General features: G+C 38.1%; 1 protein-coding gene across 1 annotated transcript in view; it reads left to right on the top strand.

Annotated features, from left to right (window-relative positions):
• THEMIS (thymocyte selection associated) overlaps nt 1–19184 on the top strand; it is a 187610-nt gene that overhangs the window by 156839 nt on the left and 11587 nt on the right. The window contains exon 5 of the mRNA XM_034990585.1: nt 16889–17042. Coding sequence (XP_034846476.1) covers nt 16889–17042 — 154 coding nt within the window. The remainder of the gene's footprint in view (nt 1–16888; nt 17043–19184) is intronic.

The following is a 19184-nucleotide window of genomic DNA, read 5'->3' as shown; positions in this document are numbered from 1 at the left end:
CCAGAGTCCTGGCAGATTTCCCATATTCAAACCCAGTACATAGATAAAATTTCACTGCTTTGTCAGCAATGAATAGCTGGATTCTGAAGACAGCTTCAAAGATCCGGGGAAGACTGCCATCTGGTGGGAAAACGAAATTACTGCTCAAGTACAGTCACAAGCTCCCTGTTGCTTTGTCAAGTATTTGTTTAAAGCCTAAGCAAAATGAAATGATATTTTAAGTCAAACACCACCTGAGTCAAGTTTTAATTAATAACCATATGATTATCATTGTTATCTTGTTTTTGTTCTGTTGTTTTACCTTTTCTCTGACATGTGAAAAAAAGAAGGAACTGAGAGATATTGTGCTTTTTTTCTATCTGGTTATTCAGTTTTCCTTACTCATCACTTTCTAGTTTTCAGAAACTGAGCTAAACCCTGTAATTACAATAAAGGCAATGTAATACACAGCTCTGACGACTTTGGGAGATCAAAAATATAGAGAAATGAATAAAATGGCAAGTAAGAAAAGAACCTGGACATAGGTCTGAAAACAATGAGCCTTTAGCCTAGACTCTAGTCTGGTTTGCATTTGAGGATATTGTTTAATCCTTTAGTACTTGAGTTTCATTTCTCAGCTTTGACTCTTACAGTTTCTCTGTCAGCTGAGTTTTAATTTGGCAAACGATAATGACAGATTGCACACATATTTGTGTAGAGATTTTAATGTATTTAGGGTGCTTAGATGATCCTGAGGCTAGATTTTAGTGTTGCATCGATAAATGCTCAGCTCTTAAATACCCCTTATCATCAGTTTACTGTCTACTGAATTTCTCTCTTTTCAAAGTAACATGGGAGTGAGTTGAAGCATTTTCTGTAGAATTTTAAATGGTATGTATATACACATTTGTGTGTATGTGTGTTTGTGAATGACACTTCATATTCAGTATTTTCTAAGTATGAGTTTAAAATCTCTCTGCTCAATATACAAATTACATTTAATAAAATTAATTTCTTCTCAACACATTACTTTAGACATGCACTACTACTAAAATATCAAGAGATAGGTCTAAATTTTTGGTTTTATAAAGTGAGAATTTCAGATAAAGATGGGAAAGACACCTGGACCCAACCATTTTCTCTCTTTATTCCCTATAGTTAATCAAAAGCAAATGCCCTGTTGAATGGTGAGTTTGGCCACATGGGAGGATCTGGTCTGTGTTATTGTCCACCAGCAAATCCTTCCAGGCCTTTCAGCCTTGCTGTTAGCTTGCAGCCTTACTCCCTGACCACCGCCCCCCGCCGCCGCCAACTCCCTGCACCGTTGTCCAGACTGCAGCTTCTTATGTAGCTTCTGGAGAAGTAGAGTCAAGTCTCTGAAATGCTCCTCTGAGAGTGTAAGGGATCCAGTTAGGTCATCCTAGCCAAGTCAGTGCTAACCACCAACTCCAATTTTAGGCAGATGAGATGATTTAAGAAACTATAGCCTAATTTCTGCAATACAGTATATTTTTTATGTGTCCTCACATTGTACATAAGTCTGCTATTGTCTTGATCTCAAGTCAGGCCAAGCTATTGTTTAACTTTTTATCCTGAAAAATTTCAAGTACATACAAAGGTAGGATAGCATAATGAACCTGCAGACATCCAGCACCCAACTTCATCAACTATCAACTCAAGACTAATTTTGTTCTACCTATATCCCTCACTATTCAGCCCCACTGGATATTTTGGGGAGAAGACAAAAGCAGACATCATTTCCATTTAATTCTATGAGGAAATAATTCATTGGATACCTCTGAAAGGTAGGGATTCTTAAAACAAACAGTATAGTTATCATACTTGAAAACATTAGCAATAATTCCTTAAGGATATCACATATCATATTAGAATTCAGATTTGCCTGGTTGTTTCATAAATGTCTTCTTACAGTTTGAATCAGGATCTAAGTAAGTTACACACATTGCAGTTGAATGACACGTTTTAAGTCTCTTTTAATGTATGGAATTCTTCCTATTTTTTTCATATTTGTTGGAGAAACTGGCTTCCTTCTATAGAGTTTCCCAAAACATGAATTCTGCTGATTGTGGTTGCCAGTGAGGAGGAGTGGAAATGGTTTTTCTTTTGCAAGCTATTTAGAGCAATTTGTGTAGAAACTGGACTGTTATGTTTTAGTGCACTTTGCTGTTTTCCAGACACCTTCTATTCCTCAGTTTCTCATACTTCACATATGATTTTTGTCTATCAGTTTTTTTCCTGGTCTGTCACATGCCATATATTCTAGAAAATACATATTCTTTATGTTATATATTCTAGAGTTGTTTTGCCTGTGAGTTGCTTCCTACTGAGATATCCTTCTGACTTGTTTTGCTGTGAATTGATAGTTAAATTTTGAAGCTTGATAGATTGAGGTTTGAATTTCTGGGAAAACTACTCTATAATGAGTGCTGTGTATTTTCTATCAGGAGATACACAGCATCTGGTTGTTTTTTGTTGTTGTTTGTTTTTTTTAATAAAGTTAGAAGCTGTTGATGATCATTGTTACCTCAAAATATAGAACAGTTCTGGCCACTGGATCTTATTTTTGTTTCCAGAGAGAGTGAGTATCTCTGAAGATGGGACCCTACGAGGCACCCTTCATTTGAGAGTATTGCACTGTGCTGTAGATTCAGTGAGCCTGGTCAAGTTGTTTACAAATTGTATTTTCTACTTTAAGCAAAATTGAATCGACAAAATGGACAAGATTTTTAAAAAATACTAAAAGCCCCATCAATTAAAGATTATACTATTAAGGACACCATTAAGAAAGTGAAAAAGCAGCTACAAAGTGGGGAGGCTTACTTGCAAAACAGATAAAGGGTATTAAAAAGGACTTGTAGGGCGCCTGAGTGGCTCAGTCGGTTAAGCGACTGCCTTCGGCTCAGGTCATGATCCTGGAGTCCCGGGATCGAGTCCCGCATCAGGTTCCCTGCTTGGCGGGGAGTCTGCTTCTCCCTCTGACCCTCCCCCCTCTCATGCTCTCTCTCTCTCATTCTCTCTGTCTCAAATAAATAAATAAAATCTAAAAAAAAAAAAAGGACTTGTATTCAAATACGTAAAGAACTTTTACCAATTAATGACAAAAATACAGACAGCACAATGAAGAAAATGGGCAAAATACTTGGATAGTTACTTCACAAAATTGGTGTCTCACAATGACCCATAAAACATTGAAAAACTACTTAATCTTGTCATCTGGGAAATGTAAATGGAAACCACCATGAGGTAATACTATAGAATCATAGAATGATTAATTAAAAAGACTGACAGTACAAATCATAGTAAGATTGTGGAGAAACTGGAAGTTTATGTACTCCCGGTGAGAATATATTCTGGAAAACCACTTTGTGGAGTCTCCTACAGACAGGCATACGTACCTGCTATGACCCAACAATTAAATGCTTACAGAAATATATGTGTATGTGAAAAAAATGTGTACATATGTGTACAAAAACACATGTATAGAAATATTCATAGCAGCGTTTTTTATAATAGCTAAAAATTGGAAACAACTCAAATGTTCTTCAGTAGTAGAGCAGATAAATAAATTTTGGTGTATTCATACAGTGGAATACTCTGACATTAGGGATAAAAAGAAAGAAGCCGGACACAAAAGAGAATATACTCTATGATTTAAAGTATATAAAACTTCCAAACCAGAGCGAAATCTAATCTATGATATTAGAAGTCAGGATCCTGGTTAGCTTTGGGGAAGAGGCGTTGGAAATGTGATGGGCTAAGGTATGATGGAGCTGGTGGGAGCCTATTAATATTCTACTTCCAATCTAGGTAGTAGTTACATAGGTGCATTCAATGTGTATCAAGTCATTGCGCTATCATTATTTGTGCCTTTTTCTAAAAGTACTTCATACTTCAGAAGATAAATTTATTAAAATATTGTATTTATAATATGAGCAAAAGGCAACAGTGATAAAAAAAGAAAAGTAGAACTGACAATTTTCACACTTCTCGTCTTTCTCCATCAGCCACATTAGGAGGAAAAAAGTACAAGAAGATGAACTAATCATACCCATCAAGATGTCAGCCAAAAATTTGACATTTTCAAGACAATTGAAATGAAGATTTACAAATACTCTCAGTGACAGTGAATTTCACCATAGTTTATACTGTGTTATGTGATGTTAGCAACTAGGAAAATGAAGCCTTTACGATTAACAATATATTTTCAAACTAAGCAAAAAGAATATGAAGACAATTATCTACACTTTTTCATTGCTGTTTATAATTATGTTATAACCAATCCAGTACCTCATTACATTTAAACCTCACTCAAATTAATGTTCAACTCCTTTGAGTTTTTTAAATAGAGATAAAGAAAAAAACCTACATATTATTAAGTATACCAGTCCTTCCTAAAAACGGCTAAAATAATACAAAGAAGCAATATGGTGAAAAACAAAAACCATTTCTTTTTCTGAAAATACTCTTGGAAGGTGCTTGGGAAAGAAATGCTGAAGAGTTCAATAAGCTCATATACATAACAGGCGTAAAATGGTACCTGGCACTTGGTGAGCACAAAATAAATGTTAGCTGTCACAATTATTTGTATGAACAAGTGACTCAGTAAGGGAGATTTTCTGCAGAGGTGTATGAGAGCTCAGCTTTTTCCCAACATATGTGTTTATTGTCTTTGCTAGATTATGCTTCAGTAATAAAATCCATGAAGTATTTTTTTAGTGCATTGGAGAAACCACTCTTCTATCCCTTAATGACCTCTTTAGCACCAGCATTGCCTTCTGGATGAACCAAGTCCGGACAGCTACTGGTTGTACTGGTAAAGCAATGGTGCTGTCTGGACTTTTAAAAGTGATTCTAGGGGCACCTGGGTGGCTCAGTCGTTAAGCGTCTGCCTTCAGCTCAGGTCATGATCCCAGGACCCTGGGATCGAGCCCCGCACTGGGCTCCCTGCTCAGCTGGGAGTCTGCTTCTCCCTCTCCCTCTCCCCCTGCTTGTGTTCCCTCTCTCGCTGTCTCTCTCTCTGTCAAATAAATAAATAAAATCTTAAAAAAAAAAAAAGTGATTCTAAAGGGAGATTAACGGCATGACTCCACCTATGAAATGTATTCCCGGTGTCGTTATGGGCAAGTTACTAAAGCAAAGAAATTGTAGCCAGAAGTTTACAAAGTTCTGAACGATGTTGTAAATATGAGGTTAATTTATAGAAACAAAAGTATAAAATATAGTAGGATCCTCATGATACTTTGTGAGATGAGGAATAACTCTGGTACTCTTTTGTACCATTTAAAGATTTGCTGATTGTCTTATGACAAATCATTTTCCCCAAATTAAAGATGTGCTAATATTAAGATTTATTTTGGGGGGCGCCCTAAGTGGCTCAGTTGGTTAAGCGACTGCCTTCAGCTCAGGTCATGATCCTGGAGTCCTGGGATCGAGTCCCGCATTGGGCTCCCTGCTTGGCGGGAAGTCTGCTTCTCCCTCTGACCCTCCCCTCTCTCATGTGCTCTCTCTCTCTCTCTCGTATAAATAAATAAAAATCTTTTTTAAAAAAATATTTATTTTTCAAAAGGGTGAGCGTTCACATTTGTCTACCTAATCCGCAAGTGCCTTTCAGTAGTTTGCCACCCAGAGGAATGCTCACATATGTACTTGAGCTGGCCCTTCAGTTAAAAGGAGCAAAAATAGCTGTAACAAAAGAATCATCCTATATAAAATATTTTCAAAATGGATTGTTTTAAAATATTTCTTTTTTTTAATTTTTTTTTAATTTTTTTAAGATTTTATTTATTTGCGAGAGAGAGAGAGAATGAGAGACAGAGAGCATGAGAGGGAGGAGGGTCAGAGGGAGAAGCAGACCCCCCGCCGAGCAGGGAGCCCAATGCGGAACTCGATCCCGGGACTCCAGGATCATGACCTGAGCCGAAGGCAGTTGCTTAACCAACTGAGCCACCCAGGCGCCCGATTGTTTTAAAATATTTCTGATGTCATATGCTTCCATTGCTGAAAACAATATAACTTCTCATTTTGCGGACTTTAAAAACTTGCAAACAAAATTTCTAATCATTTATAAATTCTTCCACAGAATTTCAGTGTGTTTTAAATCCCATAGTTAGGGGCACCTGGGTGGCTCAGTTGGTTAAGTGGCTGACTCTTGATTTCCACTCAGGTCATGATCTTGGGGTCCTGTGATTGAATCCCGCATCAGGCTCTGCACTCAGCTGGGGAGTCCGCTTGTGGATTCTGTCTCCTTCTTCCTCTGCCCCTCCCCCTGCTCAAGTGCTCACGCTCTCTCTCTCTCTCTCAAATAATTTTAAAAATCCAGTAGTTAAAATATTAGTTAATTAACCATCACTTTGACATCAAGGAAGATAGGAATTTACTAGCCAATTTCAACAATATCTTTGCAAAATTAGTAGTCATCATTGAAAAGATGTATCATGACTTAGAGCAACTAACAATGTACTTTTTCCATTTGGATTCTTGTATCTTTGTGAAGAAGTATCATTTTTAGCAGTGACGGCCATTAAACCTCAGTATATCAGTCAACTGAATTATGAAATAAAAAACTGAATTGCTGTATCAGAAAGTGTTAAATCAAGATTTAAAAAATAATGACATGATTCAACCATTTTCTCAATATTAGTAATAAATAATTTTGCTTAAAATATTTTTACTTCAACTTTAATCAACTTTATTATTTTAAAATTTCTACTTTGAGTTTGTTTTATAATGCACATGATGTATTAGTAGAGTAAATGAACATAATTACATATATGTTAGTAGAGTACACACATACATAATTTTATGTATATATACATGTGTGGCATTTATGTTTTATGCTTCAGGTTTTTCTTAGGAACATGTAATCAGAATGGTTCAGAGATCACTGATTTAGAGGTTGGCAGGAAAGAGAAAAATGGCAAAACATATGGGTGAATAAGGATCCAAGGGATAAAAGGAAGATGAGAGAACAGTGTTACTGGAGATTGAGGGGAAATTTTTTTTTTTTCAGATGATGAGATGGTTATCAGAGTGACGTTCAGCAGAAATCTCAGGAACTGTGAGGTCTGGGAAAAGGCCATGGGATTTATGACTGATGGCTAAAAAGTTATTCGTGAAAATATTTTCAGTCAAGTGGTAAGAACAGAAACCAGACTGCACTCCGTAAATACCCAGATAATAATTGAGTGGGAGGGAAAGAAAAAGAGCAGTAAGAATAGTTTACTCTTACTGAAGCTTGGCAGAAAATGAATGAGGCAATGGAGAGCAGGGTCAGAGAATACAGTGCAAGTGGGCAGAGTAATTGATTAAGTGAACGGGGGAGTAAGGGCAGTGTCACAGTCAAAGGAGGAGGCACTGACTTAAGAAAGAGGACAGGACCCTTCGTAAGAAAGATGAGAGATCAAATGCATTTCGAAGACGAGACAGGGAAAGCTGTGAGAATTGATTTCAGATGGCCACAATTTCAATCAATTACATGATTCAAGAACTTCCTAAGATTGAGAAATGCCAGGCTGTGACTGTGAGCTTGCTGAAAGAGGGAAAAAAAATTGAAATATTGTCTTTAGACCCCTCACAAGGAACTTAAACAGAGATCCATAGATAACTGGGCAAACTTGAGGACCTAGATATCACCAGGCAACATAAATTTGTTAGAGACAAATGGGAAAATTATAAGCCTTTTTAAAAAAAAATTATCAAATTATCAGCAGTAAGCAGTCTTTGGAGGATTGGCAATGAGAGTAGAGTGGAAAGTGAGGATCTTTTAACCACAATGAGAAAATTGATAACAAAGAGGTTCTAAGGACCCCTTGGGTGGAGAGACAAAGTGAGGTAAGGAGGCTGAGAGGCAGGAATGAATTGAAGATTGAGAGGGATGAACAGTGTTGAGAGAGTATGAGCACAGAGGAGTATGATAAAATCCAGAATGATGATGGAGCAGTTCTGAGGGACAATGAGGTCCAAGTTCCAATTATACTTACAAGAGGCTAAAAAAGAGTAGGAAAAATGTTCCACAGACATGTGAATGTTAAGGTCTTCTGATGTTTGTAGAGGAATGACAGAGAGGAGGACGTGAGCCAAAGAGCACATTATGAGCAAAGTGGGATCCCGGAGATGACTAAAGGGTCAGGCCAGGGTTCTGTAGAAATTTAGAGAAGGTGTGAAATGGTAGTGCCAGTCAGTGCTTGACAAAGGACTTGGGGAATCGGGTGTCTGATTTGGAAGAAGTCAGAAGGGCAGCCTTCATGGGAAAGAGTTTCGAGGAAATGTTGCCAAGCTTGAGTTGAGGTGAAGAGGTGGGAAGCAACCTTCAAGGACTACATCCTGTGTTAGACACCTGTTCATAACAGCATGAGATTTTTACATTTTAGCAACACTTCAGTAGCACACATGCCATTTAACATCTCATATAATGGGAATACTTAACGAGTGAGATTAATCATACTCATCAAAATCATTTCTAGCTCAAATAATAATGTGCCAGTGTTTTACATCAGGTTGCCAGGATAGATACCTTTCAGAGACATATATGGAAGGCTGTGTTTTCATACCCAGAAGGTTAAAATGATTTCAAATGTAATTTTTAAGAAATGAATTTAGAATCCTCTTCCCAGATACAGAGCTATTATATGGTACACTGCAGTTCCCATCTGCCATCTGCAGCAAGTGTTGTTCTGCTGGACACTTTTCAAATGCTCTTCATATGTCTACTGATTAAAAACTAATTTCACGAAAAACTAATCTAAACAAAAAACATGTCACATACTTCATTCTACTGTAATTTCTGTTTCTGTAACTCAAACCAAGATTAATTTTCCTGTCCTTTGGCCACAGATTGCCCCCACAGTGTCTAAGAGTTACAATTTTGCAATTAAAATAGGAGCTATGAAAGTTATAACAATAGTCATGTGAATTAATTTTATAATTTGCAGAAAGGCAAAATAAGAAGAAAGAAGAGAATTTATTTATATTCAGAATTATTCCAGTGTCCGTGAATCATTATAAGTAAGCTGACCTTGGTATTTTGTAGGGGATGCACTTGCCATAGCAGCTCTAAAATAGCAAACCCTTTGGCATGCTTGTCCATTATCTGGAGTGACATCGCTAACATCTTTGAGGGCTTGAGGGCAGCCAGACTTCTCATTTATCTCCTTAAGATTAACAAATGTACAGATTAGCTGTCTCTTCTGGCCTCATTTTCAAATAAAGATATATTGGTTAAGCCTTGCTTCAAGTGTCCATTTCATTTTTGGCTAAATTTATAGAAGATTAGAATAGCAAGAAGCAGATTGAATTGAGCTTGACAAAAGGGTGTGAAGAGATTCTTTACCCTGAGTACTCTAAAGAAAAATTCTTAAACTTGTTTAAGTCAAACAAAGTGTGTGATTATATTGAGTTCCTCCTGCTCTCATGAGCTAGGATTTGCTTTTTCCCAAGAGGGTGGTCAAATCAACATCAAATCAGGATGCTGGGACTTCTAGCTGTCAAATTGTCTAGTTCCCTGTTTTCAGCAGGGAAGATGGAGGAAGAAGCAACTGAAATATATACACACTTATAATATCTCTCTTTAATACATAATATGTTCTGGAAAAATGTCTTTAAAAATGAAGGTTTAAAAGAGTCTTAACTAATAAATGATTTCTTTCCCAGAGAGCATAGTACAATCTTTGATATATGATGCCTGATGAAATCTCTAACAGTTCCAGCAGGGAGGGATTTGTTTTCTTGGATCTGGTCCCAGTAAGTTTAGTAGGTAGAAGTTCTTGAAGGGCTGAGATGGAAAGTTGTCTTTTTTTTTTTTTTTAATCAGAACATCTAGGGAAGCAGATACAGGCATATTTCTTTTTCATGGACCAATTGCCTCTTCTCTGATCCAAGGGAAAGGGCAGGGCAGATAGACAACCCCAACTCTTCAATGTCCTGAACTTCTGGTGGTACTTGCAGCAGGGGAGAGAGGGATCTGTCCCACTTGTTCACTACAACTGGGCTGAGAGTGTCTAAGTGTCAAGCCACATGTAAGCACCTGTTATTGCTGAGGTCCCCAGTTAGCTGCCAGCTCAGAGTCCAGCCAGCATGGTCCCATTTGAAGAAGGTGTGCATGGTTGAGGGGGGGAAAGCCCTGCTGAAGAGGTAAGGGATACCAGCAAAGAGTCTCTCATGGGAGGGCCACAGCCTGGAACTCCGGGAAGAGTGGGAGAGGTGGTAGTGGGCTTCTGATGGGCTGATGAAATGAGGCCTGCCAACCACAGCTTTGGGAAAACCCCCTAAGGCTGCAAGGGACAGGAAAGGTGTCAAGGATGCTTTGTGGTGATTGGGTGGAACAAGCTCAAAGGGACTCTCTTGCAGGTGGTATAAAGAAGATATTCTGCATAAAAGGCAGGTTCTTGGTATAGATGGATGATTTGATGAAACCTCAGATTATTGTCTGAAAGAGAGGACTGATTATATGGATGATCAACTTCAAATTACTTTTCAGTTTAGATTCTTGCTTGTTTAAATATTTTCCTCAGAAAAACCAAACATTTGCCTCCATTTAATTGGGTCTTTATAATGCACAATGAGAAATTTATTAGTTTTTTTAAACCACTTAATAACTTTCTGAATTATTTATGGTGATTCAACCATATAACAAACAAAAGAGAAGACACACACACACACACACACACTAAAAGACAGATGGCATAGAGGATTACATGTTCTCCTGGAATGATAATTTGAATATGCAAACCTCTGTTTCTTATGATTGGATTTGGAACTTCATTTATGTATTTTGATGTGTAGTTTCTGAATTACTGTTAATACTGTTCTTAAGTATAATTTAATTCTGAAGAAAGTTACTTAATGGGAAATTTCTTCCCAAATATCGCTTGAAATGTTTTCCCACGTATCCCTTGAATTCACTTTTCTGAAGTGAAAAAGTGCAGGCTGTGTTGTTTATATAAGCAGAGAAAAGGATGCTTTTTTTTAGTCCGTTAGGAGAGTGATTGATTTTTTTTTTTTTTTTTTTACCAAGTAAAAAGTAAAGTATGTTATCTGGGATACTTCCTGTTGTTTAAAATGTGAATGATGTTTAGTCCCTGGGCCAAGACAGGCCCTGTGTGACTTTCTAAAGAAAAATGAGCCTCGCCCTTGGGGAGAAGGGACACGAATGAATGTAATCACGAACCAGGAATCTCAATGAACTGTTTGGAAAAGGATGATTTTTTCCCCAACATCATGGCCTTAGGTGTGAGATGAAAGATGGATATGAAGAAAGAAAATACTTTTTTGGGTAATATTTATTTGTTCCTTGCTTTGTTCATAAGAAAAATATTCAGTGTCTTGTAATTGGATCATTGCTTTCAGTGGGAACCCTAAAAGCAATATACAAACTACAAGCTAAGAATAACATGAAAAATAATTTAATAGCCATTTTGTATTAGCAGACGGGATTATAATGACTCATTTTCAATGACAAGTTAAGTGGAAATTACACAAAAGAAACAGTATATCTTTGAACTACACCTATAGAGTGGTCAGAAGGGCCTGATGCATGCCGGTTCAAATTTATCTGTGTTCCTCTCTATTCTTTGCACACCTTTTATTTTTCTCGTTTTCCTCTGGACCTGATCTTCAGGTTGAAGGCTTGACATTGTTGAAGCAGTACCTGACAGAGTTTTATTTCTTCCATTATTGTCAGGTCACAATTTCATGCCTAGGGAATATGGGGCTGCTGGGTGTACATACTAAGTTCTCAATTTCCCTAATATAATCATTCTTTGATTTATAATTATCACAGATAGTAACCAGTCTAACTTGAGCCATAGATATATATGGGATACTGTATAACTATAGTGTTTGCAATGATTGCAACAGTGAATTTATTTAAAACCACAAAATTTGTAATGTGTATTTTTAAATAAATAAAACAAGTAAAATATGTGTTCCTTTCAAATACATATTAAGTATTACTGTTAAAAGTGACTGCATATCACTTCTTTTTTTTTTTTTTTAAAGATTTTATTTTTATTTATTTGACAGAGACAGAGACAGCGAGAGCAGGAACACAAGCAGGGGGAGTGGGAGAGGGAGAAGCAGGCTTCCCTCGGAGCAGGGAGCCGGATGCAGGGCTCGATCCCAGGACCCTGGGATCATGACCTGAGCCGAAGGCAGTTGCTTAACCAACTGAGCCACCCAGGCGCCCTGCATATCACTTCTAACATATAAACATGTGACTGTGTTGTAGCCATTGATAAGCTAGCCAAAGAAAAAGTCATACAAAATTAAGTCTGTATTTATTCATGCATTTCTCCATTAATTTAGTATGTAGTTATTTAATACCTGCTATATTTAAAACACTGAGATGGGGCGCCTCGGTGGCTCAGTAGGTTAAGCGTCTGCCTTCATCTCAGGTCCTGATCCCAGGGTCCTGGGATTAAGTCCTACATGTGTTCCCTGCTCAGAGAGGAGTCTGCTTCTTCCTCTCCCTCTGCCCCTCCCCCCACTTGTGCTCTCTCTCAAACAAATAAGTAAAATCTTTAAAAAATAAAAAAAGGCCTGAGATAAGGACTAAGAACAATGAATAGGACAGGCATAGTCCTTATTCTCAGTGGGTTTATATTTTAACCAGAGAGATAGACATTAAACACTAAACCAGGTATTATTTAATTATATTGTGAAAACTGCATCACAGTAGAACTACAAGGTACTCAAAGACTAGAGAACAAAGGTGCTGGCTAAACACTACATGGTGAGGGAAAACCTGCAGGAATTTGAGACTTAGTAAAATTAAGGAGGAAGAGTTTGTGAAGAATGTTCTAGGCAAACAGAAGAGCTAAGCCTTAAGATAGGAAGGAAGAATGGTGGAACTGTAGAGTTAAAGGACATTAGAATCGGAATCTAGAGTGCTGATCATGGCACACAAGCCCAGAGTCATCTCATTTAATAAATCTCTCCTCACCCCTGGAGTCATAAATACACAGGCAGTAAATTAGGCCATGTGATTGTTGGAATTATCCAGGATGACAAAGAAAACTGGGTCAATAACAAAACTTTGAGAAAGTCTTAACAGTCAGTGTTTAGGTAAAGAAGGTCAAACCAACAAAGGGGACTAAAAATGAGTAGTCAGAGGGGTAGTAGGGACACCAAAGCCAAGGAAAGGGAGTGACTAGACATGTCAAATGAAGGGTAAAGCAGGATAAAGTCTGACACACTGCTGGCCAGATCGAAGTTTTCAAACTGGGACAGATGCTGTGTAGAGAACAAAGGGAAATGAGCCTAGAAGACTGGTGTAAATAGAGAAAGCAGAGGGGTCAGTGGAGCTCGGATTCCATTGAGATCCAAGAACTGTCCTGGTGGAAAAAGCAGTGTTGGAGATGGGGGCTTGGCTGGACTACAGACAAGAAGTGATAGGAGATTAGGTGAGAGAGGAACACACTTAGTGATTTTGGAGATGGAAAAGGTTGTTATGACAGGTTTCAGGTGTGACTCTGGGAGTGAAAGTCTAAGGTAGAGAAATGGAAAGTTCATTTTAATAAAGAGATCCAGTCAGGGTGTTGAGTAGAATGTCTGTGTAGATGTGAACATCAACCAGGATCATGGGGCTGGAAGGGAAAACAATAATCCAGTCTTTTTATGAAGGATGGATTGTGACTAGAGGTTAGTAGATGGATGGTTCCAGCAAGAGGGGAGATGGAGCATAGCTATCTGGCAGAAATATCAAAGCAGCAGGGTTTTTTTTTTAGCAAGGAGGTAAAGGTGCAATGGACAGTACAATGGGCAAGAATATCATCAACCTGAGGGTGTTAGGGTGTGGAGGAATAAGCAGCCATCTTTGTTTGCAGGAGAAGTGCTGTCCTCAGTGGAGAATGGAATTTTACTCAAGGTAGGGAGGTAGAAACAATGTTCAGAAACAAAGTTGGATATGTAGTGAAAATTGCAAACTACGAGCAAAGTTCTGAAGGCACCGTGGAGGAATCTAAGGGATAAGAAAGAAGAGAGAGAAAGAGGAAGGGATTGATGCTTAATGGAAGGAAATTGGGCAGTGAAGAATGGAGCACTGTGGGGGAAATCAATACCTATGAATGGTTTGGAGAACCAGGGAACTGGAGGGAGGGGCTGACTATAAGTAAACAAGGTTGAGAGAATATGGCAGTGTCGGTAGCTTAAGAGACATCTACCCCCTTTACATTAGGACTAGGGAACAGGAGCCTGGCTCTACCAAGTAAAGCTAAGGAGAGACTGGAAAACTTGACGTGGCTTGACTAGATAGAGGAGACCCCAGTGTGGGGCGTGCCTCTAGAAAAATGGGGTTCTTAATTAATGAAATGCTAATGTGTTCATAAAATGACCAATCTGCCAGAGATTTGCACCAAGATGCACCAAGCCTGTGCAGTACTTGACCCATTATGATCAAACAGTCAGCCTTGATCTGCTCAGCCTTTCATTTTATAGATTTCAGGTTTAAGAACTTTATTTAAATTCTGTGTTTCTTCTTTGAAGTCTGGGATATATTATAATACACGTAGTTTTCATGACCTTACATTTAGTCATCTAATAATTTGACATAATAATATATTTTCCAAACGCATCTAATATCAAAATCAGGAAAGTACTTAAGTGCTGGTTGAATCTGCTTCTTTTCAAAGCTATGTGCTAAGACAAACTATGTGGCAGGCCTGACAGTAAATTTAAAAATTCAAACTGAGTGATGGACTTACATTTTTGTTGACAGTGGAGAGTCAAATATAAGCAGGTGTAGTGGTTTTGTTTTGGTCAATACCAACATTCAAACTCTGATCTTTTGAGTTGTCCTCTATAGTATCACCTGGATCCCATCTTTTGTTATTAGAGAAGGAATTTGAGAATTATCTACAAATGACTTACCACACTCTGTTTTTTAAAACATTTTATTTATTTGTGAGAGAGAGAGAGAGAGAGCACAAGCAGGGGGAGCAGCAGGCAGAGGGAGAGGCAGTTTCCCGGCCGAGCAAGGAGCCCGATGCGGGACTCGATCCCACGACCCTGAGATCATGACCTGAGCCGAAGGCAGACGCTTAACTGACTGAGGCACCCAGGCCTCCCTCACACTCTAGTTTAATTCTCCACTTAAACAATTTAAGAAATTATGTTTGAACAATTTAAAGTCTGAGACTATGTCATATTTACATTTGTATTCTCCTACTGTACCCAGTATCTGGGATTCTATAGAATTCTAACGGCTCTTGGAGATATCATTTATTTATTGCCACACAATGCTGCATACTTACCAGAAAAACTTAGTGCATATAGCTAAAACCACATTTATTTAGTCCATGCAGCTGTGGACTTCAGCTGACCTGACTTAGTTTCAACTGATCTAGGCTGGGTTCACCCAGATGTCTGGGCTTCTCCTGGCTGTTGGTTGTCTCAGCTCTGATGACTAGGGTAACCTGACCTTATTCTCTGTCCTGCTCAACCTCCAGCAGGCTAGTCTAGGCATGGCATAGTAAAAGGACAAGAATGACTGAAGTTAATTGTGCAAGTATCTTTCAAGTCTCTGTTTCACATGTGCCAATATTCTGTTAATCCGGAAGAAGTCACATCATGACTCAAAAGTCAGAGTAGGAGGGCATATGGCAAAATTACATGGAAAGGACATGACACAGAGAGAGGTGAAGAATCGGGGCCATCAGTGCACATTGAATATATATAAGTAAACAAGGTTGAGAGAATATGGCAGTGTCGGTAGCTTAAGAGACATCTACCCCCTTTACATTAGGACTAGGGAACAGGAGCCTGGCTCTACCAAGTAAAGCTAAGGAGAGACTGGAAAACTTGACCACATTGAATGGATAAATGAACAAATAGATTATAGAGTGGCATGAAGAGCACCGGACTAAGGGTTGGGAGACATATCCCTGAGGCTCAGCACCATTCATTCTGTTTATTTGGGTCAATTATTTAGTTATGATGGACTATAATTTCCTTATTGGCCCTTTACAAGCTTTAAAAGCCTTTGATTCAAGCTTTTAATGAAGCTTTTAATAAATTTAATGCTGTACACAGTCTGTAGGAGGAACTTAAGGAAAATGATTCATCATCCTATCCTTTAGGGAACCAAAATGGTTAATGTGGATGGCCAAAGTTGACTGGCTAACTTTGACTGTATGAATCTTTGAATATTATGTAACCATATTTAAACTGAAAAATTTCTAGTCTGAATTTGGATATGAAGAAAGTTCAATTTCCCACTTAGGTCTTTAGTTTTTGCTCCTCTCTGATGATTCTTTTGAAGTGTACAATATGACAGTATAACATCAAGCACTATGACATCTCTCATATGGGAGATGTGTTTTAAGGTCCATTGATGTTGTGCCTTAATAATTCATTGTTAGGATGAATATTATTCTTAAACTGACTGGAGGAGCTTTGTTAAGTTTGCATAATGCTGATAAAAATGTGGGTTAATTTAAAGTAGATGTTATGATTTGTTTTATAAAAAGCCTACAGATAATGCAGAAATGAAACCTCCTCTTCATTATACAATGTGCAATTATGTGATATATAATGAAATGCTGGATAATTTATAAGAATAAAAACTGCGTGAAAATGTTTTAAATGAAAAATATCTTATAAGTTTCACAAGAAGAAAATGATATACTCAAATGGGATTTGAAGATGATTTTCTGAGTCTGAGAGGACTTATTCTGGTCACTTAGATCATTTCAAAAATTCCATGCCTAGATTACCAAAATATATTGATGAAAGTGTAATTTGTAAGTCACTTTGACATATAGAATGTTCTGATTCAGATATACAAACATAACTTGCCATATGATGAATGTTTATCCTTGTCATATCTCTGGGAAGCATTTATTTTGGACTGATAATTTACTTGTGAAATCAATCACTCTGGCCTGTGTCATTTCAGAGTCTCCATGTAGACATATCCAAGAGACTGCACTCAAATCAAGCTGGCCTGGATTCAAAAGTACCAGTTGGTTGTCAAAGTGATTTGGCTGAATTGGAGAAAGAGAGAAGCAAGAGTGGGGCAACTCAACTAGCAGCCACCAGTGTAACCACAGGTCGGTGAAGCCGCACGATACTGGTTTTAATTGTCTACATGCCACATGCCTAACTTACAGATTCTAACTTCCACTTTGCTTGGAATATAAGGCTCTATCAATGTGACTGCCTCAACTGCAAATCTCATGGAAATGTTTTAGGGGTGCCTGGGTGGCTCAGTCAGTTAAGTTAGGCCGACTCTTGATTTTGGCTCAGGTCATGATCTTGGGGTGCTGGAATTGAGCCCAGCGGCAGGCTCCACGCTCAGTGGGGAGTCTGCTTCAAGATTCTTTCTCCCTCTGCCCCCCACCCTGCTGTGTATCCTCTCTCTCTCTCTCTCAAAGAAATAAATCTCAAAAAAAAAAAAAGAAACGTAGTTTTAAGTGCAGTGTAATATTAAACACAATAATGATAGGTCTGTTCATTTTTCCTTTTTATTAGAGTTTTCATTTATGGTTTTCATGGCCAAGAAGTGTTTAATATTGCTTATATTATCATGACAATAATGTTTTTAAATTTTTGCTAGCATTAACAAAAGGAATAATGGCTTGAGAAGAGATTATAGTAATTGAGATGTCTTTAAAGATGTGTCAGATATTTATACAATGGAATATTATGCAGCCATCAAAAGGAATGAAATCTTGCCATTTGCAATGACGTGGATGGAACTGGAGGGTATTATGCTGAGCGAAATAAGTCAATCAGAGAAAGACATGTATCATATGACCTCACTGATATGAGGAATTCTTAATCTCAGGAAACAAACTGAGGGTTGCTGGAGTGGTGGGGGGTGGGAGGGATGGGGTGGCTGGGTGATAGACATTGGGGAGGGTATGTGCTATGGTGAGCGCTGTGAATTGTGTAAGACTGTTGAATCACAGACCTGTACCTCTGAAACAATACATTATATATTAAAAAAGAAGAAGAAGAAGAAGAAGATAGTAGGAAGGGAAAAATGAAGGGGGGTGGAAATTGGAGGTGGAGATGAACCATGAGAGACTATGGACTCTGAGAAAGAAACTGAGGGTTCTAGAGAGGAGGCGGGTGGAGGGATGGGTTAGCCTGGTGATGGGTATTAAAGAGGGACGTTCTGCATGGAGTACTGGGTGTTATACGCAAACAATGAATCATGGAACACTACATCAAAAACTAATGATGTGATGTATGGTGATTAACATAACATAAAAAAAAAGATGTGTCAGATAAATAACCTAATGTAGATTTGAATTATGATAGTTTTGTTTCAAGAGATGGTGATCTGATATTTTTCATCTCTACTAAAAGCAAAACAAGAGCAAATGGACTTGTGGAGAAGTTCATAGCGTTCAGACTAACTTCCGTATTGTAGAAATCTGGGATGAATTAACAAGGGAAATGAGAATTTTCTTTCTTGGCAATATTTTAGGCACACCAAAGCAGCTCAATTTCTATTACACTTTATCTTTGAAACTTCACATTTCGTTTGTAGGAAAATGGAAAATGTAATTATTCTTAAGCATATGGTTTGTTCCTTTCCCCTCCTTATTTGGTTTTGTAGCTAGCACTCTTTTTTTCCTCCAAGGGCATGTAAAAGTCAAAATACTAGATATAAAGTCTCTGAAGTGTTTCTGCTCAAACTCTGTCTGTACAATCTGGGTTTTCATGTAGTTAGCTTACTGGGTTTTGACACTTCTATAAAAATATCCCATAGAGCTTTTCTTTTCTTTTTTTTTATTCTTATGTTAATCCCCATACATTACATCATTAGTTTTAGATGAAGTGTTCCATGATTCATTGTTTGTGCATAACACCCAGTGCTCCATGCAGAATGTGCCCTCCTCAATACCCACCACCAGGCTAACCCATCCTCCCACCCCCCTCCCCTCTAGAACGCTATTTGTTTTTCAGAGTCCATCGTCTCTCATGGTTCATCTACCCCTCCGATTTCCCCCGCTTCATTCTTCCCCTCCCGCTATCTTCTTCTTCTTCTTTTTTTTTTCTTAACATATATTGCATTATTTGTTTCAGAGGTACAGATCTGAGATTCAACAGTCTTGCACAATTCACAGCGCTTACCAGAGCACATACCCTCCCCAGTGTCTATCACCCAGCCACCCCATCCCTCCCACCCCACCCCCCACTCCAGCAACCCTCAGTTTGTTTCCTACAATTAAGAATTCCTC

The sequence above is a fragment of the Mirounga leonina genome, unplaced genomic scaffold, assembly GCF_011800145.1.
Source record: "Mirounga leonina isolate KUSES-001 unplaced genomic scaffold, KU_Mleo_1.0 Mir_53, whole genome shotgun sequence".
NCBI classification, from domain to species: domain Eukaryota; kingdom Metazoa; phylum Chordata; class Mammalia; order Carnivora; family Phocidae; genus Mirounga; species Mirounga leonina.
This window is presented reverse-complemented; position numbering and strand designations above follow the sequence as displayed.